Source organism: Uranotaenia lowii, unplaced genomic scaffold (assembly GCF_029784155.1).
Source record: "Uranotaenia lowii strain MFRU-FL unplaced genomic scaffold, ASM2978415v1 HiC_scaffold_525, whole genome shotgun sequence".
In the NCBI taxonomy this organism is placed as follows: domain Eukaryota; kingdom Metazoa; phylum Arthropoda; class Insecta; order Diptera; family Culicidae; genus Uranotaenia; species Uranotaenia lowii.
Window position 1 is genome coordinate 1,274 of NW_026598451.1, and position 11,964 is coordinate 13,237.

The 11,964-nt window shown below is 40.3% G+C and overlaps 3 protein-coding genes across 3 annotated transcripts; 1 reads left to right on the forward strand and 2 right to left on the reverse strand.

The window, feature by feature from the left end:
- The first annotated feature begins 2,001 nt into the window (after window positions 1–2,001).
- Window positions 2,002–3,655, forward strand: LOC129760236 (probable cytochrome P450 6a14). Its single transcript, XM_055757842.1, has 2 exons — window positions 2,002–3,134; window positions 3,200–3,655. Exons 1-2 carry the CDS (start codon window positions 2,075–2,077, stop codon window positions 3,613–3,615), a joined length of 1,476 nt encoding a protein of 491 aa, XP_055613817.1. The 5' UTR covers window positions 2,002–2,074; the 3' UTR covers window positions 3,616–3,655.
- A 103-nt stretch (window positions 3,656–3,758) lies between these two features.
- On the reverse strand, window positions 3,759–5,303 carry LOC129760237 (probable cytochrome P450 6a14). The gene is made up of 2 exons (XM_055757843.1): window positions 4,241–5,303; window positions 3,759–4,183 (listed from the first exon to the last, which is right to left on the reverse strand). The coding sequence occupies exons 1-2, from the start codon at window positions 5,301–5,303 to the stop codon at window positions 3,759–3,761; spliced, it is 1,488 nt and encodes a 495-aa protein (XP_055613818.1).
- A 5,124-nt stretch (window positions 5,304–10,427) lies between these two features.
- On the reverse strand, window positions 10,428–11,964 carry LOC129760240 (probable cytochrome P450 6a13). The gene is made up of 2 exons (XM_055757845.1): window positions 10,905–11,964; window positions 10,428–10,846 (listed from the first exon to the last, which is right to left on the reverse strand). Exons 1-2 carry the CDS (start codon window positions 11,962–11,964, stop codon window positions 10,428–10,430), a joined length of 1,479 nt encoding a protein of 492 aa, XP_055613820.1.

Sequence of the window (11,964 nt, forward strand, 5' to 3'; positions counted from 1 at the left end):
AAAATGACAAAAGCGTTAGCCATGACAAAAATTTAAATTATGACAAATACGACCGAATCATTTAAACTGACCTTTTACAAAATTTCAAAAAATAACAAAAAATAAAAAAGTGATCAAATTTGCAAAAATGAAAAAAAGACAAGAACTTCAAAAATGAATAAAATGACAAAAGCTACAGAAATTACAAAACTGACAAAAAAATACGAAAATGAAGCAACCAACAAAACTGTCAACAAAGGAAAAAATAAAAAAAATAGGGGAGAATGAGGATACTTGATCCCTGGGAATACTTGATTCCTCAACTATATCTCAAAGCTGGGGTGTCTCACATAGATCAAATGCTCTAGAAAAAAAAATGCTAAAATAACTAACCTGTAAACTCGATAAAAGGTAAAAAAATAATTTTTTGAGTTATTGCACTTTGTTTGAAAACTCTAACAAAATGTGATTTGAAGATCCGTTTTTATCAAATTAAATGTTTCTCACACAAAAAAAATTTTAAATAAAAATATTTATTCCAATGTGTCAATCGTTAGACTTCTCAATGCCATATTTTCATAGCAATAGTAAACTCTCATTTTTTTAAGAAAAAGTATTCAAAATGTATGTTATGGGTATGATTCGGTATCGAATTTTGAATGCGGCGAATGCGCCAATATCGCTGTTTCGAGAAAAATGCGTTCAAAGTTGGACAGCTCCATAAGCTCCCAACAAAAATATTATTTTGTTTCTTTAATTTCTCTAAAACCAAATATACTTTAAATAACTTTTTATAATCAAAGTGTAGGTCTTCGAATGTACTTTTCCACCCAGCAACTCAGTTTTTTTTTTACATTTAGCGCATTCGCTCTATTCGAAATTTTCTACCGAATTGATCCCTCGAGTCCAAAAAAAATTATTTTTCTTTTGAATAGATGTTGACCATTGTTAAGCACGAAATTAATAATATTAATCCAATGACTTATATTGATTCGATTATTTCCTGATAAAAAAGGACTTAAAAATGTGCTTTTATCTAAAAATTAGAAAATTTCCCCTTAAAGTATGCAATGAATTGGCAGTAGAAAAACTTTTAGAATTCTCTTTGTCTGGCGCTTATAAACTGTGTAATAAAATCTTCTAATATGGCCAAAAAAGTCAATGGAACTTTTATCTTTAGTTTTTGCAAGATTTTTGCCGAAGCTTAGGGCACCCTGAATACAGGATAAAGTGTCCTCTAACTTTCAAAATATCACAATTTTTTTAGTCCTACGAAAACGCTTCTAATTCATCTACGGATTCATGTATCGATCTAACTTTTGCAGCAAATAAATTTGAAATAACACGCTTTCAGAAAATGCGAAAGACGGCGATCTGCAAAATTTTTCCAAAAAGATATGATGAAAATCAGAATATGGGATCAAGCATCCCCATTTTTCCCTACATATTTAACCCTCCAAAGCTGTTTGGAAAATATCCGTTTCGGGGAAATTTGACCTGTACTTTGTTAGCGTTCTGCAGGCCGTAAATGTTAACCAATTTTGGTGATATTAGATATTGTGTAGGTAATTTACTCTAGTTTTTCAATATTTCAAAAATACCTTGATATGTTTTACCGAGTTATTTGTAGTTGAATCCGAAAGAAAAAAGTCACGAAAAACAATTTTATTTTTAAGTAATTTATAACTTATGACAGCTTTGGTGTATTCGAGTGTTTCTTTGATCTTTGGAAATGTCAAGAATGAATCGATCTGACGTTGTATAAGTTTTTTGGGGTTCGATTAAAATTTTGACCGCTATCCCGGATTTTCCGTTAGAATTTTTTTTTCTAATATGTACTTCTTAGCTGAAGCCTAGAATGCTTCACGACTCGTTTTTGCATACTGCTTTTGGATTTGATTTCGTCAATTGCACCCAAAATATGGTTATCACACATCTTTACGGTTTATTTTTCTAGCGCCGCACCATTTGCTTGTCTAATTGCTTTCACAGATAAGAAAAAGTTAGAAGCAAATCTTTCCAACGCTCTGTTCCGAAATTAGGTCCAGTAATATTTGATAGCTTGGACAATACAGTTACCGATAAAAGAGGCAACATGTTCGTTTACATTTCAATTTTAGTTATTTTGATATTTTATTGGTGGGTTCGCGAAAGCTTTTGCTACTGGAAGAGAAGAAAAATTCCGCATCTCGAGCCAAGTTTTCCGCTAGGAAATTTGGGCGATTTGAAAAGAAAGCCAGTGTTTTTGATTCTTACGGAAGTGTATCACAAATTACGGAATACGGGTGCGAGATTCGTCGGAGCATACTTTTTCCTGCAACCGGTCGTCATGATTGTCGATCTGGATTTGGCCAAAGATATTATGGTGAAGGATTTCCAACACTTTCACGATAGAGGATTCTACGGGAATGAAAAGGTGGATCCACTCTTGGCTCATCTTTTGGTACTGGAAGGTGAACGTTGGAAGCATGTTAGAAGTAAACTTACGCCTGCGTTCACTTCCGGTAAGATGAAACTGATGTTCTTGACCATGATTTCTGTTGGACGTCGTTTGGAGAATCAGATGTTGATTGAGGCAAATCGTGACAAGGATGTTGACATGAAAGATTTGCTGGCTCGTTTCACCACTGATGTTATTGGAAGCTGTGCTTTTGGCTTGGAGTGCAACAGTTTGCAAGAACCCAACGATCTGTTCCGGGAAATGGGACGGAAAGCTTTGGAGCCCAGCCTCAGCCGTAGTCTGAAGCGCACGTTTACAAACAGCTGTCGGGGGCTAGCTCACTTTCTGCGCATCAAAATGGAGGATAAGGAAGTCGATCGATTCTTCATGAAAACGGTGCGAGAGACAATCGATCATCGAAAGAAAAATGGCATCCATAGGGACGATTTCCTTGATATTCTCATTAATATGGAAGACGATGGATCGAATCTTGGAGGGTGGAAGTTTCACGAAATAGTATCGCAGTGTTTCGCATTTTTCATAGCTGGATTCGAAACTTCGTCGTCTGTAATGACATTGTGCCTGTATGAGCTGGTCAAAAATCAAGAAATTCAACAGAAAGTCAGACAAAGCATCAATCAAGTGCTAGCAGCCCATGGTTCAATGACCTACGAAGCGGTTCATGAGATGAAATATTTAGAAAACTGTATAAACGGTAAAGAGATTAAATTCATTATTTTTCAAACACGAAACCTAAAATTGTTTTAAACTGAATTTCAGAAACGATGCGTCGATATCCACCGGTGCCATTGGCAGGACGTATTGTCACCAAAGACTACCAGATCCCAGATACGAACGTTACACTCAAGAAAGGCACCCAAGTTTTCCACTCGATCTACACGATTCATAACGATCCACACTACTTTCCGGAACCGGAAAAATTCGATCCGGACCGTTTCGAATCGGAAAGTAGAGCCTCCTGGCACCCGCTTCAGTTCATCCCGTTCGGAGCTGGACCCCGGAATTGTATCGCTTTCCGGTTTGGGATGATGCAAACGCGAGTGGCTCTAGCGTGTCTGTTGAAGGACTTCCGATTCACGACATCCGAACAAACACCCCGATCCGTCCGGTTTGATCCCAAACACCGATTGATGGGATTCATTGGGAAGATGCGGCTGAACGTTGAAAAGATTTGAATAAATTAAAAATTTGTGGCATTGGGTTTTTTCCTATTCTTCGAAAGTTTCACTTTAAATTTCCTCCAATTACCAAAGAAGCATCTGAGGATTTTCTCAAAAGTCAAAATCACAGCGCAGTATTATAACAGAAAGTTTATTTTTCATTTTTGAACATTTTCCACATTCAACCACATGGGACCGACAAAACTGGTCACGATATATTTAGTCGAATCGAATTCAAGCGGCACCGGAGTTCGGTCGGAAACGGTAAATCGGAATCGATCGAGCATGTTTGCCAACCCAAGAATCATCTGCATCATACCGAACCGGAAACCAATGCAATTACGAGGACCGTAACCGAACGGAATAAACTGCAACGGGTGCCAGGTGACCATTTTTTCCGGATCAAATCGATCCGGGTCGAATCGTTCAGGATCTGCATAGTACTGTGGATCATTTTGGATTGCATGGATGGGTATCAAAACTCGCGTTCCCTCTTCAAGGGTTACGTCCATATCCGGTATATGATAGCTTTTAGTGACTTCTCGCGCCGTTAACGGAAGTGGAGGATGTTTCCGCAATGTTTCTGAAAATAAAAGCAAATATTCAATCCAGGACTTCGAATCCACAAAAAGTATCTTACCGTTGATACAATTCTCGAGGTATTTCATTTTTAACAAGGCATCATAAGAGACGGATCCATGTTTTGCCAAGATTTGACGAATATTTTCACGAGCTTTATCCTGAATTTCTTGATTGAGAGCTAGTTCGTACAAGCACAAAGCCATGATTACGGTAGCATTTTCATATCCAGCTATGAAAAATATCAGACTGTGGGATACGATTTCACGGATTTGCCAACCCATGCATTTGTCTCCATCACTTACCTCCTTGACGCCATGTTTTATTAAAGTATCTAGAAAATCCTCCCTTTGGATTTTATTTTGTTTTCGATACTTGATTGTACTTTTAATAGTATCCAAGAAAAACATTTCTACCTCCTTCTCGATCATCTTGATATTGAAAAATCTTGACAACTTAGGAAAACTATTCGTAAATACGTACATCAACGTTGGTGCAGTTGTACGTCGCCCCATTTCTTGGAATATACACCCAGGATCCTGCAAACAATTGCATTCTAGCCCAAATGCACAGCTTCCAATCATATCGGTAGTAAATCTTGCACAAATATCTCTCATATCTAGTTTAGCACCTTCACCTGTTTCCTTAATCATTTGTGTCGAAAGTTTCTCCCCGATTTCTGCCATAAGGGGAAACATTAACTTAATTTTGCCCGCAGTAAAAGTAGGAGTTAAAATATTCCTTGCGTTCCGCCATCGATCGCCTACAAGTGCCAACAGATTGGACGAGACTAGATCTCCGCCCTTTTCATTTTGGTAAAATCCTCGATCGTGGAAATGCTGAAAATCCTTCACCAAAACATCCTTGGCAAAATCCAAATCATGCACAAGAACCACCGGCTTTAGAAAATAATACATTCCAACAAACTTTTTTTCAGCAACTTTGAAACGGTTATAAACTTCCGACAGCATTGAAAAGATTGGCTTTTTACCAAACCCTTCCAGGTTCCCAAACGGAAACGAAGGCTTTTTATGAGGAACACCTCGACGGGACCAGTAGGAAAAACTGTTTTTAATCCACCAGTAAATTATTGCTATTAAAATCAAAACTAGTGAAGTCAACATTTTGTTAATATTTTTGATTTTAAATCCTGATCACGAAATGAACTGAACAACGTGTCCAACTACTCCTGATGAAATTTGGAACAGGAATGGTCCCACTATTCCCGAAACATAAAATCCTGATCGATATTGGAGCCCAAATCCTGGAGAGGGAACTGCATTGAGTAAACAGAATTGTTCTGATGAAACCGGTTGAGATTTTCGGTCATTGCTCGGAAATTTCTTTCCGGTGCATTTCGAATGTTGGCTGTTAAATGTTTATTAAGCATCCGAACACAGTGCGTCACACTTGAATGTTTGCCAGCGTAAATTTTTGAAAATCTGTTTTTGATCTTTTGATTTAGCAGATTTTAGGATAAATCTGACAGCAAGAATAATTGACGTTTGATTGAAGTTGTAAATTTGATGTCACCAATAGCAAAATTAAGCATTCTTCAAAGACTAATTCATTTGGTGTGACATGCCCATGGTGCTGCATAGGGTCGACCGAATAAAATCAACAAACCCGAAATGCATCGGATTCGAATTTTGCATGCTGCTCGTTCATTGACCTGGCTTTAATTTGATGAACCGGTTTCTTTGAGAATGATCTCGAAAATCAAAGACTGTTTTATGTAGCAGGTTTGATTGTTCAAATATCAACTGACTAATTCTGATGTACCTTAAACGGGGCGAAATTTGATCGATAGAGCAAAAGTGATCCAAATTATGAGTTCATCCATATCTATTTTGCAACATATATTTGGGAAGGGATGGGTAAGATTTACCTAAAACGATCACTGGTTAACCTTCCGAAGCTGTTCGGGTCAATATAAATAACCCGAAGGCAAGTTTAAATCATAAAGATTGTTTCAATATACTGAAGAATTGAGATTTTTGAGGGACTAAGAATGTTCTATGAAATAAATAATCAAATTAACAAGAAAAAACTAAAATTTTAGTTTTGAAAATCGGTTCATTATAAAATGCGATACAGCGGAGCAAAGCAAAACTTGAATGTCGTTTTTTTAAGCAAGATTTTTTTCTACCGGAAGAGGGAGAAGTAGGCCATTGTTGTTTTGTGTCGCACGTGTTTTTTTTTTCGCTCCGCCGCGGTAAAAATTAAGTTTAAGAAGTTTAAGTATTCTGTTATTCTGAAATTTTTGATTTTTATTGAATAAGTGGATTAACTTACTTACTAAATGTTCCCGCGCCGATCCTCCGGTGCATAGGGCCGTGGTAAAAGACCACCACTGTTGACGATCCGGAGCCAGCGTCTTCATCTGGTCCCAGTCAAGATTCTCGTCGACAGTTCGGATTTCAGCGGCTAGGCTTCGCCGCCACGAGTCTGCCTCTTCTTCGATGTCCTTCTGGATTCCAGTCAAGCGCCTCTCTGCAAATCTCGTTTTCATCTTAACGCAGCGTGTGCCCAATCCATCTCCACTTACGTTCCCGAATCTCAATTTCTAGCGCCCTTTGATGACACCAGCGATGTAGTTCCTCATTCGAGATTCAGTTGCCAGGCCACCAAGCGCGGATGATATTCCGCAGGCAGCGGTTTACAAATACTTGCAGTTTTTGCGTCTTCACCGCATATGTGCACCAAGTTTCGCACCCGTACAACAATACGGATTTGACGTTTGAGTTGAAGATTCGGATTTTCGTTCGTAGAGAGTTCTGGCGTAACCGCCAGGTGTTTCGGAGACTCGCAAACGCAAATCGGGCCTTTCTGATCCGGGTTTCGATGTCTTTCCTGGTACCACCATCAGGCGTTATCTGGCTACCGAGATACTGGAAGCACTCCACTTTCTCAACTTATTGCCCAGCTACCATGAAACTGGAGGGATTTGCTGTGTTGATCTCCATCGACATGGTCTTTCCGACATTGATTTTGAGACCTGCTGCCTTGGAACTTTCGGTGAGGTCGTCGAGTTTGCTCTGTATATCCGGTTGTGTTTGGGCGAGCAAAACAATATCGTCAGCCAGGTCAAGGTCGTTCAGTTGCTCCATTGTCGAAAGATTCCACGGCAATCCTCAATTCGGTGCACAGTCAATCGATCCAGTCAGAATCTCATCCATTACGATGAGAAAAAATAGCGGTGATAAGATACATCCTTGTCTCACTCCAGCAGTTACCGGGATTGGATCGGACAAGACACCGTCGTGCAAGACCTTGCACGAAAATGCCTCGTATTTATTATGCTTCGATGAGATGGACTAGTTTCTCTGGGACCCCTCTTCGTCTTAGAACCGCCCAGATGTTTTCATGGTTAAGTCGGTCGAATGCTTTTTCGAAATCAACGAGCACCAGCAGGAGAGAGTCCTGGAATTTGTTGATTTGTTCCACTATGATTCGTAGCGTTGTGATGTGGTCCACACATGATCGTCCGGATCGGAATCCAGATTGTTGCCGTCGGAGTGTAGCGTCAATTTTCTCCTGGATCCTGTTCAAGATCACTTCGCAGAGCACTTTAAAGGTTGTACAGATCAACGGTATGCCTCGCTAGTTACCGCACTCTGTCAGGTCTCCTTTCGTCGGGACCTTTACGAGGATACCCTGCATCCAGTCGGCCGGGAATGTTCCAGTATTTCAAATGTCAGCGAAAAGCGGTGCAACATTTGTGCTGACAGGGCAGGGTCGGCTTTCAGCATTTCAGCAGGGATGCAATCAATCCCAGGTGCTTTGTTGGATTTCATGTTTTTGATTGCCGCTTCTATTTCAGCCAGCGAGGGCGCTTCCAAGTTGACGCCATTTATGCGACTTACTGTTGGCGCTTCGAGCTGCGGGTTCTGTTGACCATCGCTATTCGTGACTCGGAAGAGTTGTTCGAAGTGCTCAGTCCATCGTTTGAGCTGATCTGTTCGATCAGTCAATAACTTATCTGCCCGGTCTTTCAGCGGCATTTTTGCATTTGTCCTTGCACCACTGAGGCGGCGAGAAATGTCATAAAGTAATCGGATATCTCCATTGGCGGCAGCTCTTTCTCCCTCTTCGGCTAGGGAGTTTGTCCAGGTTCTCTTGTCCCGTCTACAAGCTCGTTTAACTGCCTTTTCCAGCTTCGCATATCGTAAGCGAGCGGCTGCTTTGGCTGACCCGGTACATACCTGCTCAATTCCGACTTTCGCCTTTCTCCGATCATCGACCATCCTCCAAGTTTCATCCGACATCAATTCACTTCTTCTTCCACAAACTTTACAGAGAGTACCATGGCTCGTCGTAATAAAGGAATTCTTGTTCACCTCTGGATTCTCCAACCGGCGGACGTCGTATCGACACCAGATTTTCTTCTCGCGCCGTTGGACACGCGCAACTCTCAGTCGTATCTCGCCAAGGAAGAGGTGATGGTCAGATGCAATATCTGCGCTTCGTTTGTTGCGGATATCAAGAAGTATCCTTCTCCATTTTCGGCTGATGCAGATGTGGTCAATTTGATTTTCTGTTCGGCCATCTCGGGATACCCAAGTGACCTTATGTGCTGGTCGATGGAAGAAGAGCGATCCACCGATCACCATGTTGTTGTTGCCACAATATTCTACAAACAGCTCTCCGTTTTCGCTCATCTGTCCTAGGCCATGGCGCCCAATGATGCGCTCAAGGTCTTGATTGTGGGAGCCAATCTTTGCGTTGAAGTCGCCCAAATGGATTTGAATGTCACCCTTCGGAATTTTCTCTACCACTCTGTTCAGTTGACTGTAAAACTGCTCTTTCTCCTGCAAATCGGCAACGTCAATTGGTGTGGATTGAGCAGAGTGATAAATCATTGCGTGGTTCTCTGTTTGCGGCCAACCCGATTCTCCGTTGATTTCATCCACCTACAGTAGTTGGCATCGTTGAATGGTCCTGTACAAAACAAGAGGAAACACACTTCCTACTTCTAAAGCATAGATCATCTTAAAGGGTGTACTCGATGAAATTGCCACACTATGGAATTGCTCTAACTTTTTGATCGTTGGGTAGAATTTAATGAAAATTTGGGTGGATTTAGTTCATAGTACATTGTTTTCATCCTGCAAGTTTTAAAGTCCTGTGATCAAAACTCGCAACAACACCAAAAATCACAACCGCGTAGTTGAGACCTTCCACCGAAACCCGAACGCCTCCGTTCCGGGTGTGGCTAAGAAGCTACCTACACCTTAGCCAAAATTGGTCCAGAAGGCCAAAACTAAGGCTGGCTAATCGCGACGAGAAGTAAAACAATTCCGCCAAAACCCGTGCCAGGAATTTGTACCTCAACATGCTGACGAAAGTTAAATGCTGCATCATTGACGACGAAACATACAGTTGCGTTCAAAAAAGAATTAAATCGCGTTAAGCTGCGCACTCTCTTCCAATTTTCACAAGCTACCATTTCTCTCTCGGTTGATATTTTTTCATGAAATTTTCACACAACTAAGGTTAACTATCCAGCTAACGCTCTAAAAAATTTGAAGTCTTAACAATGACTGAAAACAAAGATACAGCTATTCCCGTTAAAAAATTAAGTTCAACTATTCAACTAACACTCCGGAGCTCCGCCCCATAGAGAAGTACTGGGAGATTATGAAGCAGCACCTTCTTAAACGACCTAAGGTAGTGAAGACAGTCGAGAAACTGAAGAAAGTATAGGTTTACATACAAAAAACGGTTGATTCACAGGTTGTGCAAAATATTATGGCCAAGGCCAAGGTGCGGGCATTTGCATATGGACTGTAGATAAAATACGAGTTAAATAGTAAAATGAAGTTTGATAGTTACTTTTCAATCCCTGAGAATTTTTTGGCAATCGGATGAAAACTCCAATTTTGCGAATCAATTTTGTGTGTGGCAATTTCATCGTGGACACCCTTTATATTCGGCAATATCTTCTCGAGACGAATCGATCCTAACTCTTCGGATATCGTGAGTTCCTCTACTTCATTCCCTGGAACGTCTCATCGAGCAGTTATTAACCGGATGTATGATAATTTACGGTGACTTGTTGATGAAGCCTTAGCCACAACTGCGGAACGACCGTGCACCCAAAGTGGCTACCATACATGCGTTTGGAATCAGCGCCCCTTCATTATTCAAAATAAGCTGAACTTTGTTGCATTGTTGCATGAAGCATATATTAAAAAAAAAACTCAACATTTTTCATGCTTTTGAATAAGGTCATTTATTTGTCATATTTAAACACGTTCTACGTTCAACCACAAAGCACCGACTAAATTCGCTATAAGGTATTTGTTCGGATCAAATTGGAGCGACACCGGAGTTCGAGCAGAAACGGTAAATCGAAATTGATTGAGCAGATAAGCCAACCCGACACTCACTTGCATCATACCGAACCGTAGTCCAAAGCAAATGCGCGGTCCGTAACCGAATGGAATGAACTGCAACGGATGCCAGTTGGCCATTTTCTCCGGATCAAATCGATCCGGGTCGAATCGTTCAGGATCCACATAATACTGAGGATCATTATGGAAAGCGTGAATGGGTATCAAAACTCGAGTTCCCTCTTCAAGGGTTATGTTCATATCTGGTATATGGTAGTTCTTAGTGACTTCCCGTGCCGTCAATGGAACTGGAGGATGTTTCCGTAGTGTTTCTAAAAGATTAAACACAGTTTTGAATTTCTGAACTCGAAATGAAATGTTATTCCTTACCGTTTATACAGTTTTCCAGATACTTCATCTCTTTTATAGCTTCGTAGGAAAAGCATCCATATCTTGCTAATTTTTGTTGAATATCATCACGAGCTTTATTCTGAATTTCTTGATTGAAAGCTAGTTCGTACAAGCACGAAGCCATTGCTATCGTTGATGTTTCATAACCAGCTGTGAAAAATATTAAACTATGGGATACGATTTCACGGATTTGCCAGCCAACAAATTTGTCTCCATCACTTGTATTCTTTACACCATGTTTCATCAAAATATCTAGGAAATCATCCCGTTTAATATCATTCTGTTTCCGATGATCGATTGTGCTTTTGATGGTATCCAAGAAAAATGATTCGACCTTCTTTTCGATCATCTTGATATTGAAAAATCTCGACAGTTTAGGAAAACTGTTTGTAAATACATATAACAATGTTGGTGCAAGAGTACGGCGTCCCATTTCTTGGAACACGCACTCAGGATTCCGTAAACTATTACATTCCAATCCAAAGGCACAGCTTCCAATCACGTCGGTAGTAAATCTGGCACAAATATCTTTCATATCAACTTCTGTACTTTGACCAGCTTCCTGAGTCATTTGGTTCACAAGTTTCTCCCCGACTTCCGCCATTAATGGAAACATGATCTTCATTTTACTCGAGGTAAAAGTAGCATTAAGGTTGTTCCTGGTAGTCCGCCATCGATCGCCTAATAGCGTCAACAAATTGGCCGATACAATATCTCCTTTTTGGTTCCGATAGAATCCTCGATCATGAAAGTGTTGAAAATCCTTCACCAAAACATCCTTTGCGAATTCCAAATCGTGCACCAGCACTACTGGCTTTAGAAAATAATACATTCCTACAAACTTTTTCTCAGCTCCTTTGAAACGGTTATACACGTCTGACAGCATTGAAAATATCGGCTTTTTACCAAATCCTTCCAAATTTCCAAACGGAAACGCAGGCTTTTTGTGAGGAACACCTCGACGGGACCAGTAGGAAAAACTGCTTCGAATCCACCAGTAAATTGTGGTTACCAAAATCAAGAATATTGAGGCCAACAT